The 19,062-nt window shown below is 37.5% G+C and overlaps 1 protein-coding gene across 1 annotated transcript; it reads left to right on the top strand.

The window, feature by feature from the left end:
* Positions 1-273: 273 nt before the first annotated feature.
* pdcd10a (programmed cell death 10a) lies at positions 274-18,760 on the top strand. Its single transcript, XM_079825098.1, has 8 exons — positions 274-398; positions 8,197-8,365; positions 11,970-12,023; positions 15,736-15,853; positions 16,459-16,585; positions 17,046-17,124; positions 17,242-17,324; positions 18,210-18,760. Exons 2-8 carry the CDS (start codon positions 8,276-8,278, stop codon positions 18,289-18,291), a joined length of 633 nt encoding a protein of 210 aa, XP_079681224.1. The 5' UTR covers positions 274-398; positions 8,197-8,275; the 3' UTR covers positions 18,292-18,760.
* The last annotated feature ends 302 nt before the right edge of the window (positions 18,761-19,062 follow it).

The raw sequence follows: 19,062 nt of genomic DNA, 5'->3' as shown, positions 1-19,062 counted from the left end.
ATTTAACATTTAAAATAGAAATACATATTAACCAAACGGAGTTTCTATGAATACTGCGATATGGCAAAACAGACGCCAGTCTTTTGACTGGAAGTCGCAAGTTTTAGAAATGGCGGTGGTGGGAGTTGTAGTCCTTTGTCAAATGTCTGCGTATTGCCTTGCACCGTTTGAAGTATTTTAAAGGACTACTAAACGTCACACCTATATCCGTTCCATCCCCTCGCTGTTCTCTGATTGGTGCTCACCGCGACCTAGCCCCGCCCCTCATTCTTTAGATTGGTCATGCAGAAAACTTCCGTCTTTAGCTAGCGATTCCAATCCACACAGAAAGGAAAATATTCAAAAGAGTTACCGAGCTCATCGGCAGTCAAATAAACATCTATACGAGCTACACACAGGTAGGAGAGGCTGAAATCACACTTTTTAAAATTAACCTGGAATTAACGATGTTCGTTTCGCTGCGGTTTTTATGAAAATAATTTGTTTTGGGACTAGCAGTCACCTAGCTAACAGAGACTTTAGCAATCCAGCTAATCAGAGCCTCACAATAGATCAGAAAGTAAGAAAAGTAATGAGGTTTAAATTTGATCGATTTTGTTTTATACAAGGCCAGGAAGCCCATCTCAGACCAGTTTTTACCAGGCCTTAAGTTCTAATGGAGAGTAAATCAGTTTTGAAGACAGTAAAGGCAGGCCTGCTGAAGACTGAGAGAAAATAGAATAGGAATTTGCTCAATCAGGTTTAGAATGACACAGTTTAAATATTACATAACCTTTGATCTTATACAAATCAGTCATCCGAATCATGTTAGATAGCTGTTATAACGTTACAAATGTTGGTATCATGGATCGGTTAAAGACCAGACGTTAGAGTCAAGCTGTTACAGTGTTTCACACAATTGCAGTTTTGATAAATATGATGACGTCACATTTGGGTGTAAACCTGAAAAATCTTGACAGCTTATATCAGTCATTACAATCTGTTGTGATGCCATTATCCACTTATGCAAGAGTCAGATGTAGTTTACGTTTATACCGTGTGAGAAAAATAGCTGGATTGATTACATTGAAGTGAAGGAGACCTATCATATATATCAAATAATCAATTTAATACATTTTTTTATACCGAGGGTTCTTGAATTGGCTGAGAATCTTGATCTGTGAAATGTGCAAAAACTTGCTTTAGAGCGACAATTAAGGACTAGTTTTATTGTTAACTGACCAATATTTGTCTGTTTAAAAATGCTTGAGTGGAAGAAAATATTGTTTTAGGTGTATTTACTGAAATTTGTATTAGTATTTGTGTTGATTTACTACTGTAATAAGCATTAAGTGTGGATTTTTTGTGACGGCTAGACAGCATCGGATTGAAACCATCATATATTCAAGTATATTAATGTTTAAAAGCCTGTTTTTAGATGTATACAGCTTGATGACAGTATTTATATAACTACAGTATTGTGAGGTACTAAAATGATTGAACAAAATACTTGTGATATTCAATAAAAATGACAGCAGTGCAATAAACAAAACCGAGAAGACCTATGCAAATCTGCATTATTTCATATTGTGGTGGTTCAATAATTGTCCAAACTTTTCCTCACTTGACTGTGAATATGTTGTTTCACATTAATTTCACGTTTACTCTTTAATCCACTATAAGGTAAAAATGTAGTATAGGTGGATCTGATTCAGGATTCACCTGTGTTAGGGTGTTACCCATTTTAGAGCCAAGGCTAGACTCTGACTAGAGACACTACTACAGGAATCAAGTGTTGGTTGGCCTTTGACAATAGGAAAAAGGTGAGTCATTATAATGCATATGTAACCTGGCAACCATGTTTTATAAGAGGAGTGCTGGTATTTCTAGCCATTAAGTGAAGCAACGGCCTGCTCTATGTGAAGACGTCACGGTGATCCCTATGAATGTCACCCAGATAAGGCCACCTCCCACAGCGGGGGCCAAAGGCCTTCCGATCAGGTGGGAATGACTCACGTCCTCCTGTCCATTAGCCTGAATCGGCGGCATTGAGATAAGCGTGCCTCGCTTTCAATGGTTTGAAAAGTTCCGTGTAGCTTGAGAGGAACTGTGACCTTCTGCAGATAACAAGAAGCGCTATTGTTTCACACGTGTTGGGTGAAGGAATAAACACTTTGGCATGTTGTTGTAGACTTTGAGAAGAAATAAAGTGACTTAAGGCCTGTTCGCATAAAGGACGATTACTATAATAATCATTCTAATTCTTTGAGAATAAGGAAGTCCATACCACATTGATGACAATACTGAGGAACGATATCTTTGGAATCAATTTAAAAAAAAAAAATTTTCTTTCAGCTGATAAACGATATAACATGCTAATCAGAATCCGCTCAACTGAGCATTTAAAGCGGCAGATGGCATAACTGCAGCACACATTTGTAATAAACAGAACGTTATAATTACATTGGTGTGGATGCTAATTTGTTATTGTTAGTAGGGTTGGGCGATGTCCCCTAAATTGGCAGTTGACGATGTTTACAGTGAAACATCGCGATGGACAATGATATTGTCGCCTTGGGGTGTATTTTACACTATCTCTTTACATAAATACTATTTTCTACTTAAAAACTATAATTTTGTTATTTTACTTACCCAACTAATGACTCATCCGCGCATTCCAATAGGTTGCACGTAAGGGGGAAAAAGTAGCTTCCTTCCACTTAAGAAGAGTTGTGCACTTTTTATTTTAATACATCTCTTTATATAAATACTAGGCCTGTCGCGATTGGACGATACAATCGACTGCGTCGACGCTGTTAATTAGTTGACGTCAATATTTTTAGTCGACTGGGTAAGTTAGGTAAGATATGAAATTGTAGTAGTACCGGTACTTTGACAGCACTCTAATAAGAGCAGTATTTCTTCATTTGCGTCTGTGTGACAGTAGGAGTGAGGACGTGTGTGTGAGCTCTGCTTCCACCGTTCACTAAACAATGGAAGCAGAACAATCAAATATATGCGTAGCTAAGGAAAAAGAACGCACAGAAAAGTGCTGACCTTAAGCGCGCACAGCCGCACACATGCCTTTCACTCAGACAGATTGCGACGCCAGTTTAGCGGATTATTGGGTTTGAATGGTAAAAAATATGTAAAAATACACGTCCTGGCGAGTATTCGGGTAAACACAGCCGGATATGTCTTTAGTGAATCTATACAGAGTTGAATGAGAAATCGGGGAATTTTGTCCGTGCAGCTCTTAAAGGGCCGGACCTAATATTCTGTGTGAAGCAGGGCAGGAACCTGGCAGGAACATGCCGGCCAAGTGAGTTATTAAGGTTTTTTTAACCCCAAAATAATGAATAGTAAATTCTGTCATATTATTCAATTACTTTTACTTTTTTTTGCCATGGTATCGATTCAGTATCGGTATTTAGGTATTTTAGTCTGGTATCGTATCGAAGTCATAATTTTGGTATCATGACAGTACTATTCCATATAAAAAGTATTTGCTGATATTCTCTTTTTTTGTTATGTTGGTTATGTACAAATTTGTACCTTTTCACAATTTCACTCTTTTAGTTTTACATTTTGTCAAGGGCTTGTTTACATTAATACTTTTTTATAGTACACTACTGAAGGCCAATGTTGCAAGTTAAATTAAATGTTTTTAAGTAAAATTGTTGCAAATTATTGTGATAAATTAGTCGATAGATTAATCGATAGATTAATCAATATAAAAATAGTCATTAGTGGTTAGTATTTTACTAACCCAACTAATTACTCATCCGGGCTTTCCGTCGAAGAAACATTGAAATTTATACATGGTCTATGGTTAAAGATATCAGACTTCTTTACGCAATCTGTTACTGATTTTGCATTTTGTTTTTTAAACGTTCATTCGTGTAGTTCATATGACCACTTTACAATATTTCAACAACATAATTAATTTTGTAGCCTATGCTATGCTTTGCATGACAAAGTTAATTGTACTGCTAAATATAAGTGAAATTTCGGACTGAGCGTTGTTCCCGTTTTCTTGTTCTTGATTTGTTGTTCTTATTTGTTTTAATAAATGTGTGTTATCACCTTCATTCTTTCATTTGATTTGACATTATGGCCAAGGCAAATTGTCTTTAAAAGTATTAACCAGACAAAAGTTATTTGACGTTCGCTGCAGTCTGGGTTTATCTTAAACTGCCGCTTCAGTGCAGTAGCCACAGAAGAGCAATGAGCAAGACTTCCTGAGACACTATAGGCTACTAATAATTCATTAATAAGGGTTGTTTTCTTTTGTACAAAATTAAATATTTCAAGTTAAATGTAAAGTGTAAGACAAAAAAGACAAGAGGCTAACAATGTCAAGATCAATATTTGTGTAGCCTGCCTGACACGGTATTTTCACAGACTAACATGATGTCACGTTGTTAGCTAATTGTTAGTTATCTTTAAAGTTATATTGGTGTGAATGGGCCTTTTATGGACCCTTTTCACAGACTGATGACACATTTACACAGTCATTTATCATAAATCTAGCAATGTGTTTAATATTTATATTTTTATTTTTAAATGTATGTACATTTATAACACCTATACTTTGTGATTTCTTACCTTGGCATTAAATTACAGAAAACGGGTTAGTGCTGCCGCCTGAGTTTTTCTAATACTATGGCTGAGTGAGTGACAGCAGATCATTTGACATCATTCTTTCTTCCGCTATCATGGATTTTTTTTCTTTTGCAATAGAGTGGTGCAGGTATGATGTCACTTTGTAGGCCAATCGTCAGTTAGCATCATACTGGTTCCCTCGACAAGTAAAAAGCTAAAGTGAACTACACCATGGTCCTACAACTTCAACCTCACCACCACTAATATTTCGACAACTCTTTCAGTTTTTATCTAAACATTTTCCCAGAAAATTTGAGACTAGAGACGGTCTGTTGCTAGCTAGTACTGCAGCTAACTTGCGGTCTGCAGCTATCTGCTGTATATTAGCTGATATGTGGTGACATTTACCGGGAGTGAGCCAACCTTAAAAATGAAAACTCACAGACAAAAAGGGGGATGAGTTAAATAAAAAAAGAAAGTTTTGTGAGAAATGGAGGTATGGAGATAATGGAGTTTCAAGAGGCTGGCTACAATATGATTCTGACGCTGTCGTGATGAGTTGTTCGGTGTGTCGCCAGTATGCTAAAGATAAATTATATGTACACTTCTATTAGGGCTGGGTATTGTTAGGAATTTGACAATTCGATTCGATTTCGATTCTTGAGGCTTCGATTCGATTTAGATTCGATTCGATATTGATTTATTAGCTTCGATATCGATTCAATAATAAGTAAATACATTCTTAAATTTAAATTAAATATAAATTCTTTATAAAGACAACTAGCCTATATTTGTTTTTAGAAGGTGGTCATTTATTAACTTGATAGTTCTGAAACTTTGTTAACATGGGGAGGTGTAGGCTGCAACATTTGCATGTAAATGGTAAACGACAAACACAACCAAGAAAACTGCGATCATGTGGTTTCATTCATACTTCGATATGTTTAGAAGACAGCAAACTCCGTAGACAAAAATAAAACGCACACTCGTTTGATTTATAGTGCTAGAGCCTAGACCTGTGTAGCCTAAAATAATAGCCTATATATATATATATATATATATATATATATATATATATATATATATATATATATATATATATATATATATATATATATATATATATATATATATATATATATATATACTTTAACCCAAGCTAATTAATTAAAACGGTTTAATGGGTAAATCTTCTACAAATATCTTTTTATGTTTAATTTTCTTTTCTGACACTCTTCAGTTCTTGTTAAAACACACTGCATGTGCTTCTTGTGTGCATTTTGAGCACCTTTTGTGTGAAATCTTATTTATTTTGTCCATTAAAAGTGTGCTTTCACTTTAAAGGTCCTGTTCTTCGTGATCCCATTTTTCAAACTTTAGTTAGTGTGTAATATTGCTGTTAGAGCATTTATAATACCTGTAAAATTATAAAGCTCAAAGTTCAATGCCAAGCGAGATATTTTATTTAACAGAAGTTCCCTTTCAAAGCCTACAGCGAACGGCTGGTTAGGACTACATCCTGGTATTTCCTGCTTTAATTACGTCAGTAGAGCAGTATGTCGACTAACCTCCGCCCACAAGAACGCGCGAAAAAGGGGGCGTGGTCTTGTTGCTCCCGCGTGGAGAATAGGAAGTGTTGCGTTCGGTTGCGTTCGTATAGTTTGTTTGTCGCCATGTCGTCGAGACGCTGTTATTTTCATCCCGGAGTCAAGTCACCTTTGTTTGGCTTTCCCAGGGACGCTGTACTTAGAGATCATTGAGCGCATGCATCCCCGTTATGGTGAGAGGCGTGACCTTTCTGGTAACGTGCGCTCTGCGTGCCCTAAGCTGCTGTCGAATCACAACACGGGAACCGCTGGCACAATCAGAACTCGTTACGTGTTTCTGAAGGAGGGACTTCATAGAACAGGGAAATCTTTCAAGCCGTTTTGAGGACAGTGAAAACAGCGGTATACAGATAAGTAAATTGTGTGAAAAATACTGTGTTTTTTTACACGCGAAACATGAACACATGTTATATTGCACACTGTAAACACAAACAAAGCTTCAAAAAAACACGAAAAACGGGACCTTTAATTGAGCGTCAGCAGCGCAGCAAAAATAGGCTCTGCGCCGAAACCCCCGCTTCACTGCTGCTCACGCGAAGCTCCTGCTCCCGGTGTGAATGCACTCGTTGATTAACATGGGCGCCGAAAAAATACGGGCTGCTCACGCTTGCGGTGTGAAACGGCCGTTACAGTGGAATCCAAAATGAGCCCAAACGTCGGCTTTTAACGTTGGCGGTGCAGGCTTGAACGGAGCGCAGCTGCTGTCTGCCATCTTGCTTTTTTTGTAAAGCGCGTCTTGTACAATGTTGAACGCTCTCACTAGAGTGTTACCCACAGCGCCGCCACTGGCCGGTGGGCTGAATCGATTCATAGGATTTGATGAATCGATATTGAATTGAGAAACAAATAATTGCAATGCATTGATGAATCGATATTTTTACCCAGCCCTAACTTCTATGTACTCTTATTCATTGTATCTGACATGTTTCATTTGTCTTCATTGTGTGCCTACTTGTTTGACACTTTTGCACTCTGTACAGAACTTTTGGTCAACTACAGTTTCTATAAGTGCTTTACAAAGAAAGTTGATTACATTTTGATCAATATATAGATTTTTTTTATTATACATTTCAAATTTTGCTCTGGACAATTTTGTATGTTTGTATTCAACATAATACCTTATTATCTCAATTAAATGTACTGAAATTAATGTATATGTGACAAAATAAGGCTGTTTATTATTCCGGCCGGTAAAAAATATGCTTGTCTGGTGGATTTTTTCATCTACCAGTCCCCATGGCAGGTGAGCCAAAAAGTTAATTTCGGACCCTGCCTGTTTGGCGTGATTACGTTTAATATCCCAGACAGCAACTTGTTAGCAACCGCCTTTTTCAAGACACATAACAGCGATGATGAGTGGGGTACTACTGATGTATTTTATGTCATAGACATAACAACATCTTGTGTTCACCACAGACCTTCTTTCAGCCATTTAACCAAAATCCCATTCAAAAAGCCCATTGACTTCGGGACGATGGAACCGGAAGGGCTAAAATGCTAACTCATGTCCGCGTTTTGGACTGCAAGGTGATGTCATACCTGCACCACTGTATTGGGGAAATGGGAATACAAAAGTTCTATTTGCTGTATTTTCCCTTCATCGCAATAGAAGTTTACCCAACTATGATGACTTCTGCTTCTGAGAACTCTGAGAAATGTAAAAAAAAGTCAGTTTGTTGAATTTTGCTATGTCTACTTAAGATTTTCCCTACAATCTGTCTTTGGGCCGTACAACCTGAGAAGGATAATTCAAAATCTAGCATTACCATCATAAAGTCATGGGTGCACCATCCAGGAAATAGCCTTTATTTTTCTTACACTGGCCACGTGTCTCATACCTTTAATCTTGAGGGGCCCAAATCGCCTAAATCTCACCGAAAACATGGCGCTTTCCCAAGGCTATCACGTCTACCTTTGAACGCAGGTTGAAAATGTCATTTCCTTATTTGTGAAATGGAATCCCGCTACCCTTTTATAATCTCTTTCTCATTGGTGCCCCTTTCAGAGATCGTCTGGGCCCCCCTCATCGCGAGCCCCCCAGGAGTGAATGACGCTCCCCCCGTCCCTTCCGCGCCCTGACGAGGATGACAATGGAAGAGATGAAGAATGAAGCGGACGCAACCTCGATGGTATCCATGACTCTCTACGCCGTGATGTACCCTGTCTTCAATGAGGTACGGTGTGGTTAGTCTCCAGTAGGAGAGTTCAGTTATGGTTTTGTTGACACAGACTGCAGTTCAGGATTAGGAGATGCAAATGATGCACACCCACATGCTCAGGAAGGTCTGAGGTAGTGACGTCACTCATTTTATAGCACTACTAGTTCTGGTTGCACTGATATTTTTTTACAGCCAAGTTGGATGCTAAAGTTATTATCTGGCTGACCATCATCTTTGTATATTTTTTGAGTGAATACATTTTACTTACGATGAGAATTGGGGGAGTGAGTAACTAAATGAAAGGAACTTAGTTAATTAAAAATGTGTAACTTTCAATCTAGGAGTCAATCTAGCGTTTTTTAAGCACATTTTTAGTATTTTTGTAGACACAAGTGAGGTTAGGCAATAACAATCTCTTCTACAATGTCTAGTTCATTTCAGCAAATAGTTTCAGTATGGATCTTTTCAGTTAAAAGGTTACAAATGATTCTCAGTAGTGTTCCCTGAAGTTCCTGTGTGACATTTTATCATATTTGTTTTGTTGTTAAATAAATGCTTTGAGTTAAATATTAAAGGTAGCTGATTTTTTTAAATATAAATAGTTTTAAAGGATTTTTTTAATTGTAATTCAACTGATTGAGATGGTTAGGCCTACAAAATTAATATATTTCTAGCTGCTTTGTTTGTAACATTTTGTAGTTTCACTTTTTTTCACGTTTGTATCCAATTTCCAAGAAATGTACTGTTCAAATGTTTGGGGTTAGTAAGAATTTTCTTTTTATGTTTTTTAAGTCTCTTATCCTCACCAAGGCTTCATTTATTTGATCAAATACAGTAAAAACTGTAATATTGTATATGTTTTCTGTTTGAATATAGTTTAAAGTGCCCCTATTATGATATTTTAAAGGTTTCCTACAACAGAAAAAACTTTAATTTTCTCATAATATACATTGTACATCACCATATTTTTCAATTATTCTCAAACGACTCGTTGGATGAATCAGATTCTCTAAATCCCTCCTTTCCGAGAGCCTGCTCTGCTCTGAATGGCCAGACGGCCCAGTCTGTTGTGATTAGGGCTGCAACTAATGATTCTTTTGATAATCAATTAGTTGGTTGATTAATTTTTTTCAATTAATCGGATAAAAAAAAGCCCTTTTTTACTGACAGTTCCACATCCTGCCCAATGCTGTCCTTCAAACAAACATGTCAGCTGCGTGCTATGAACACATTTACATTTTACATTTACATTTATGCATTTGGCAGACGCTTTTATCCAAAGCGACTTACATTGCATTCAAGGTACACATTTTACATTTTGTCAGTTCTTGCTTTCCCTGGGAATCGAACCCATGACCTTGGCGTTGCTAGCGCCACGCTCTACTGTTTGAGCTATAGGAAAGCTATGAAAACGTATAGTAAATATACCTTACAAAAATTAACCATGGTTTTACAACGAATAAAACAAACAAAAAAATAATATTAATAATAATAAATAAATAAAACAGGGTTGTAGATTGTAGTTATTCCATGGTAACCAAATTAACCATAGTTTTGCTTCAGTCCATAGCTTAACTATGGTATTTGTGTGGTTATACAAATGGTAATCAATACGGCAAAAAACATGGTTTTACTATCTAATAGAACCATGGTTAATTTTCGTAAGGGTATGTCTGTGCTATAGCCTACATTATGTGCAAAATAAGTTACTATGCAAAAGGACAGTTTAAATCCCTACATTAAAATTATATTAAAGAAAAACAAAAACACACAAAAACACAAACTCGGTGTTACCAGATAAGAGGAATGTTCTGCAGGATCACACACACATTCGCTATGGACAAAGTAACCTAATACCGTCCAAAATGGAAATACTCGCGTGAATTAGTAGCATTTACAGATAAGGATATAACCACTGTTCTCCTATATAGATCAGTGGATATAACCTGTAAAATTAACGTTTTGTGCTGAGGACGCACACGCGTCTGTCAAAGCGCATGACAGAGTATGTTAAACACTAATGCATTATCTTGAAAATTAAAATAAAGAATTCTCATGTTTTGGGCGCTTGAATAATGTTCCTTTCCAGCTGCGGCTCACTCTGTTTCCACTCCATTTTTAGATGCATTTTGTCAATAATTATTCAGTGCTTTAATTTGGCGTGACTGGTGGAAGTTGGTGGCAGACCCGACAAATTGATAATGAGAACCGTTGTCGATGATTTTCATGATCAATTATTAACGATTTTATTGACTAGTTGTCGCAGCCCTAGTTGTGATTGGTCTACCGCTTACAGCACACGTCAGAAACAAAGCGCCCATTACCATACACTTCAGCTCTGCTTCCTGCAGCTCAGCGTTTGTACACACTGTAAAGACAGTAACAATGGTGTCAATTTTACCATATCATCTGAGCACGATGATGAAACATTGGAAGAAATAGTTCAACCCGAACCACCATCGCAAGGACAACTTGAGCAGGACGTTTCTCAGTGATACGCTATGTATCACTATACGCTATGATACGCAATATATTTTGAGGTACATTGAGATGTTTCAACTGTAATTCCTCACCATCAGCATTAACAAGTGTATGTCCATAAACAACTGGTGTGTATATTTCTAATTTGTTGCGGTGCACGTGGGAACTGATCAATAACGGTGCATACGTTAGCCCAGCACAATCATGAATGACTGATGTAACAAACTTTTGTAAAACAACTTTCTCCATCATTTATCTTTACTCAAAGTAGTAAGAACAACAGACAATCTGCATTAATAGACAATAACTTTATCGTGCACTTTCATTCACAAAAAGCTATATTGCACACTGCATGAAAGGGAATATTTGAAAACCCATTATAGGGGCACTTTAAAATGTAATTTATTATTATTTAAGCTGAATTTTCATCAACATTACCCCAGTCTTCAGTGTCACATGATCCTTCAGAAATCATTCTGATATGCTGACTTGCTGCTCAAGAAACATTTATTATCATTATCAATCTTGAAAACATTTGTGCTACTTCAGTTTTGCATAAACTGATTTTTTTTTAGGATTCTCTGAAGAAAGTTCAAAAGAACAACATATTGCATACTTTGCTGCATGGTACATTGCCATTTGAGATAAATGTTGCCGTTGCATTTACTGCAGAAATAGTTATGTTGTAATATACTATACTGCTACAGTGATATAAGAATTCGGTCATTGGAACATAATATACTGGACTGTTAACTTTGGTGATTTTCTTTCATCAAGGAGAGCAAAACAAATCGAATTTTGTCTTCTAAAAATCTGACAACCATTCAATTGTCCAATTTTATAACCAAATATGCACACTGACTCTTTAACACTGGAATCTTAAGCATGTCGTAATTGATCTTCATACTCCCTTATGAGCACAGTAAACACACAGGACACTTTTTACACAGTCTACATGTGCTGCTGTGGATTAATTCATGTCTCTTTAATTAGAGGCAAAATCTACACCCACGACCAACTATATTTCCATTTTAATGTGGTGATGATGACTATGTATAATGTATGCAACACTAAAACCAAACAACCTGCTTTATCTGGCAGTAAATTAAGATGGCTTGTGTGTGTGTGTGTTTTACAGCTGGAGAGAGTAAATCTGTCTGCAGCACAGACTCTGAGAGCGGCTTTCATAAAGGTGAGTAAACATGCCGTGATTCTGTGCTCTTCAGCTTTTTTTCTTCATATATTTAATTTGTCAGAAAATCACCTTCAGACCATCTGAATTTGATCTACTTCAAGGAGAAATCAAAATGAACCCCATTAACTTGTTTAATACCTGTTCCTGGTCTTATTGTGCATGAGTCATCAGTCATTGTTATTCCAATGTCTAATTTAGAAACTTGCTCCACCTCTAAAACAATTTTCAATTCCTTTTCTGCTAATATCACCATGGCCAGAAAGTAATATTTGTCAGCTATTTAGGCATTGGTTTCTGTCTGTTTTCATTTCTGTCTTTAGAAAAGAGTTAGATGTATTATGTGGGCTTTGATTGAAAAATCTAAAGGTGGAAGCTAAGATGCAGAAAGAGGGTAATTTGGAAATGGTCATGTTATGAACATTTTTTAAAGCGTTCATATATCATTTTCAGCAACTTTGCCTATCCCGATACACCTGATACAAGCTGTGCTGATAGGCTAAGATAGACAATCTTAACTCTTTCCCTGCCAATGACAAGTTTTTTTTATGGCTTTGTGTTTTCACTGTTATACGGTAGGGGGCGCAATTACGCATCTGAACGAGTACAGATCAAAACACAGGCAACAAAGCAGCAGAAACAAGCAATCTCATATGCAAGCAGATGCATATGAAAAAAAAATTATGCGATCATCCACCATTAATAGCATATAAATCAAAATGGCCTAATGTTACTGAATTAAATGTCGTCCCAAGATAATTCACAATAGGACTGTGCATATTTGTGGGTGTTGATGGACTCAATTGACGGACTCAAGTTTTGGGACGCGTGCCTTTACATGCACATGAACATTAATGACATCCCATTCTTAATCCGTAGGGTTTAATATGGGGTTGGCCCACCCTTTGCAGCTATAACAGCTTCAACTCTTCTGGGAAGGCTTTCCACAAGTTTTAGGAGTGTGTTTATGGGAATTTTTGACCATTCTTCTAGATGCGCATTTGTCAGGCACTGATGTTGGATGTCTCCGCTCTAATTCATCCCAAAGGTGTTCTATCGGGTTGAGGTCAGGATTCTGTGCAGGCCGGTCAAGCTCCTCCACACCAAACTCGCTCATCCTTGTCTTTATGGACCTTGCTTTGTGCACTGGTGTGCAGTCATGTTGGAACAGGAAGGGGCCATCCCCAAACTGTTCCCACAAAGTTGGGAGCATGAAATCGTCCAAAATGTCTTGGTATGCTGAAGCATTAAGAGTTCCTTTCACTGGAACTAAGGGGCCAAGCCCAACCCCTGAAAAACAACCCCACACCATAATCCCCCCTCCACCAAACTTTACACTTGGCACAATAAAGTCAGGCAAGTACCGTTCTCCTGGCAACTGCCAAACCCAGACTCGTCCTTCAGATTGCCAGAGAGAGAAGAGTCCAGTGGCGGTGTGCTTTACACCACTGTATCCGACGCTTTGCATTGCACTTGGTGATGTAAGGTTTGGATGCAGCTGCTTGGCCATGGAAACTCATTCCATGAAGCTCTCTACGCACTGATCTTGAGCTAATCTGAAGGCCACACAAAGTTTGGAGGTCTGTAGCTATTGACTAGCAGAAAGTTGGTGACTTCTGCGCACTGTGCACCTCAGCATGCGCTGACCCCACTCTGTGATTTTACGTGGCTTACCACTTCGTGGCTGAGTTGCTGTTGTTCCCAATTTTTTCCACTTTGTTATAATACCACTAACAGTTGACCGTGGAATATTTTAGTAGTGAGGAAATTTCATGAAAGGACTTCTTGCACAGGTGGCAACCTATTACGGTACCATGTAGAGGGCTGCATTGGGATTGAGTCCCGCCGGGTCCCGCGGGACCCAACGTAAATCTCGCGGGAGCGGGCGGTTTGAATTTTGCTGCGGGCGGGAACGGGCGGCTAAAAAAAACACAGCGGGAATCGGCGGGATAGGGAGGTTGCCTAACGACATGATGGAGAAGATGTCAATAGATGATGTAGAAAAGAACCTCAAACGAGGTATTTACAGCACAAAAGCTAAGCAAGGAAAGTCTGACATTTGGAGAAGTTTCTCAATTGTTTTGGTAGGCAAAGTCATGCGGTATAACGTTATATGTCTCCACATATTGCGCAGCTGGCAAATACATAGATACTTGATCATACCTCACCAAAAACGCTCAGCACTCCCTGCAGGTCAAGTTGACTGTTTGGTGTTTTTGACAAACAATACATAGAAGTTTAGTGAGTGGAATTGGATTGTTTCTAAATGTCCGTTTGCTATTTTGTGTTCACATTACGTTCTGTTGAAGCATGTTTTCTCAGGTTTCCTTTCAGTCGGAACTGACCAACGAATTGGGATCTGTTTTTTGTTTCTCAATCTGGTTTTCTGTTTTCTGTTTTGCAAAGCAGTCTATTTTTATGTGCAAAGTTTTTGATAAAAACGAAATTATATTTGAATGTATTTGGCCTTTTTTTTTTTTTACATGCAGGCCAGGGAAACGAAACAAACAACCCCATGAATCTCTTTAATAATATCAATACAAATACGTGTTTTTTTCCCCCTGCGGGACGGGAGAAGACACAAAATCAATGCATCTCTATTATTGTGCGGGAATAAATTCTCGGAGTTTTGCGGGTGCGGGCGGGAGTGGACATACATATTGCGGGAGCGGGCGGGAGTGTAACACATACGTTGCGGGAGCGGGCGGTAATGGTCAGAAATTCGCCGGGCGGGAGCGGGATGAAGAAAACAGTCCCGCGCAGGGCTCTAGTACCATGCATTCTTTCACACGTTTGTAGAAGCAGTCTGCATGCCTAGGCACTTGATTTTATACATATGTGGTCATGGAAGTGATTGGAACTCCTATATTCAATGATTTGGGGGTGTGTCCCAATACTTTTGGCAATAATAGTGTATGTTTTGATCATAGTACTGAATCCGAGCCAGACGTTTGACACAAACGTGATTTTCTCAGCTTTTTGCTCAATGTTGCTTTTTTTTATGAAACTTGCCCACATTCAAGTGTTGATAAAAAAAAAGAAGGCATGAAGCTAGAATAAAACAAATTTTCAGGCTCTGTTCTTTCTTTTGGTATATTGCATGTTCAGATATTCATGCAACATGAAAGTTTTGTGAAAATGAACAAAAACGCTGGCGGGGAAAGAGTTAAAAGTTATAAAGATTACATTTTAAACATACAGTAGCAAAACGTCCAGTTTAATTCTAAATTCCAAAGAAAGTTGGTCATGAGTTGGTTTTGGTGCCAAGTAACTAACATTATAAATAGACCAGAGGGGAAAATAAAATGCTACAAAAGCACTGTTTTCGTTTTGAGTCAGTGTCTTCTGAATCAAAGAGCTTTGTCAAATTTGAGCACAAAAATTTGGTGCAGAGCAGCTCCATTTCTGCTCATGGCTTTGTAATATTGTTGTGTAAGATTCATATAAATAAATGTTAGAAGACAAAGCATTTTGACATGTTTCTCTTTTCCTGTTGGTAATATACATAGATTGATTTGTCTTTAAGTTTCAATATAAGAAGAGTTTGAAATGTTGATCAAATTTTGAAAAACTCTTATTAAAACAAATAGTTTATTGTTTTTTTCTCTTCATAATTTGGCAAAGGAATTATTATAATATATTTTTTTAAATATCAGAAACGCTTTGTTTGTGGTTATTTTGGACTGACTTGTGCTCTGTTTGTCCATATCAGGCAGAGAAGGAGAACCCTGGACTGACTCAGGATATTATCATGAAAATTCTGGAGAAGAAGAACGTGGAGATCAACTTCACAGAGTCTTTATTACGCATGGCTGCCGACGATGTTGAGGGTGTGTATGAGATTTTACATTTCTGAAGAGGAGAAAAACATGCTTGTATGGTTTGCAATGCAAAGTCTTGTCGAAGTTGCAGCCTTGTACCTCTAGGGGGAGCTGTTTCCCCATGAATTAAATGGTAATGACGCTAATGCATTTTCCCTCATAATTTAATTTCTTCCTTTTTGCAAGTGTTTTTTCGACATGTTCAGATGTATTCTGCTAATTAATGCACAGCAACGCACTGGGTTTTTGGGTAATGCTCATTTTTGTTGATTTGGAATGTAAAGAATACTAAATGTACCTCCAAATTTAATCCAAGCCAATTGTAAAATCCTTGTTTTGCTCTTCCTACTGTAATCTATCCTTGTATTTTTTGTTTGTGAGGTGGCTTACAGTGTTTACCGGATAATATAGAAGTTTCTGCATCTGCAGTGCATTTGACATTTCAGCATTTGTTCATTAGCATGTATTATGGTCTCAATGCAGATGGCTGTCGATCATGATTGGCCATTAAAAGTAGTTAAAGTTCTATTATGTGTTAATAACGGGTCATTAGAATTCAGTTGTTGTTGCCATGGTGACTGAGTGTTTCCTGTGGGTGTGTTCTTTGTGTGCAGAGTACATGATTGACAGGCCCGAGCGGGAGTTCCAGGACCTGAACGAAAGAGCTCGCGCACTGAAACACATCCTCAGCAAAATCCCAGATGAAATCAATGACCGAGTCCGTTTCCTGCAGACAATCAAGTGAGAACTTATTCATACACACAAATAAACAAATTCTCATGCCTATTTTTTTCTTCCATGTGCGTCATGAATTTCATATCATTACGTCAGTCTCTACTTGAACACTTGCTCTGACAGAGGTTCTTTTTGAAGTATTTATTTAATATTTAAAGAAATGTCGGGCTCATGTTTCACTCTAAAATCAAAAGGAAAAAATAGGACATTTTTGATAAGTTTTCTTTTTCCTTCTTTCTTTTGATTTCTGAGGGTGTTTCTTTTTTCCAGACGTTTTTTTATACAGTTTAAAATGTAACAATTTTGACAGTTGTATGTAAAAAGCATTAACAGTTAAATCTAAAGTATTCCCCACCATTACTTTCCCCACTGATGGCTGTAAATATGGCCTGTGAGTGGAAAAAGTCACATGACTGAGAGACATTTATGCAATATGTCTCAACATTTGTTTAATTGCTGTCCACAGAGATATAGCCAGTGCGATTAAAGAACTGCTGGACACAGTGAACAACGTCTTTAAGAAATACCAGTACCAGAACAGAAGGGTGAGTGACCACACACACACACACACACACACACGCACAGTCATTATTAGATCGATGAAGCCAGTATACTGTCTCACTTGCTGAGGGAAGAAATAAAAATGGCTTTGTGTTTTCCAGGCACTTGAGCATCAGAAGAAAGAGTTTGTGAAACACTCAAAAAGCTTCAGCGACACTCTGAAAACATACTTCAAAGACGGAAAGTATGGAAGTTTTAAGATTCACCCATTATCTTCACTGCACATTACACTGTTTTTTTCCCATATAAATTTATAACGGGTAGTTTTTGTCTTGGTTCTTATCATCTTTTGTGCTTCCATCAAAGAACTAGTAAAGGTAAATTGATTTGTAAATGAAATAACAATAATATGAATAGATAAAATTGTCACAGTACTTATTTTTAAATGTCCCTTTTGCTCACCAAGGCTGCATCTATTTGATCAAATACAGTAAAAATAAGAATATTGTGAAATATTATTGCAATTTCAAATAACTTTTTTTATTTGAATATATTTTAAAATGTAATTAATTCCTATGATGTAAAGCTGAATGTTCAGCATCATAGTCTTCAGTGTCACATGATCCTTCAGAAATCATGCTCTTTTCTTATTATTATCAATGTTGAAAACAATTGTCCTGCTTCATATTTTTGTGGAACTGTGATACATTTTTTGCAGGATTATTTGAATGGAAAGTTCAAAAGAACAGCATTTACAAAATAGAAAGCATGTGATAACTGTCTTTACTGTCACTATTGATCAGTTTAATGCATCTATGTTTAAAGTAATATTACTGACTGCAAACTTTTAAACAGTAGTGTACCTTATTAGCACTGCGTGACTTTAAAACTTATTTGAGAGGCGACAATAATGATGGTAGTTGATGAACGCATAAATGTACAAAATTTCCATCTTTTTGGAAATGGCATTTCACTCACACTGCATTTTTTGGTCATTTTCAGCTCAACCTAAACTAGCTCTTTTGTTAGGTGCCCGAAGTGTCGCTGCATAACATTTGTAATTTCACCTGTAACATTATTATGTGTTCAGATCTAATTTGTATTCCTTCCTTCTCCACCTTTCTTCCAGGGCAATAAATGTGTTTGCCAGTGCCAACCGGCTCATCCACCAAACCAACTTGATACTGCAGACCTTCAAAACTGTCGCGTAGGAGTCGTAGAAGTGTATTTTTTTTTTAAATAACCTTTATATGAACAATGTAAAAACAACAACTTTGGACTGTAATTTATGATTCTTTTCTCCTGGCAGTAACACTTAAGGCAGGATGGCTTCTATTATGGTTTCTAACCCCATCTAAATCTAATCTTCTTCATGAGCTGGAGTGACCACCCAGTGTTTCTCATATCCTGAGCTTTACAGTCACACTATCGCTGTGGAGACTCTCTCGCTTGCTTTCTCCCTCTCTCTCGCTTCCGAAGTGTTTTTGTTCTGTCTGGTCAGTCCAAGAAAAAGCCAAATGCCTGGGGGCCTTAAAGGTGAGGGACACGGGGTGTTCCAGACGTGCTTGTAAATGCTGGGGTTTAGCTGTCTCCTCTGATGCTTTGAACTTGAATGAGAGATGTATATTTAATAGATATTTGGTAACAGAATTGTTCAAATAAACAGCACATGTCAAACTCAAGTTGTTTGGATTTGTTCTCTTTTTAAAATCCCCCTTTCAGCATGAAGAATAGCTAAGGTAAGAATTACTATTCTTACCTTAAATGGTAAGTTCACCCAAAAAGAAAAAATCTGTCATTAATTACGCACCCTCATGTCGTTCCAAACCCGTAAGACCTTTGTTCATCTTTTGAACACAAATTACGATATTTTTGATGAAATCCGCGAGCCCTCTGGTCCTTCCATAGACAGCTATTTAATTAAAACTTTCATGGTACAGAAAGGCAGTAAAAACAAAGTTAAAATCGTCCGTGTGACTCCA

This window comes from Gobio gobio (assembly GCF_949357685.1).
Source record: "Gobio gobio genome assembly, chromosome: 9".
NCBI lineage: Eukaryota > Metazoa > Chordata > Actinopteri > Cypriniformes > Gobionidae > Gobio > Gobio gobio.
This window is presented reverse-complemented; position numbering and strand designations above follow the sequence as displayed.

Excerpts from the sequence above, each read along its gene's own strand:
- pdcd10a (XM_079825098.1), top strand. The coding sequence starts at position 8,276 with ATGACAATGGAAGAGATGAAGAATGAAGCGGACGCAACCTCGATGGTA. Across the intron at positions 16,586-17,045 it reads CGTTTCCTGCAGACAATCAA|AGATATAGCCAGTGCGATTA; the intron begins GTGAGAACTTAT and ends TGCTGTCCACAG. Across the intron at positions 17,125-17,241 it reads ACCAGTACCAGAACAGAAGG|GCACTTGAGCATCAGAAGAA; the intron begins GTGAGTGACCAC and ends TGTGTTTTCCAG.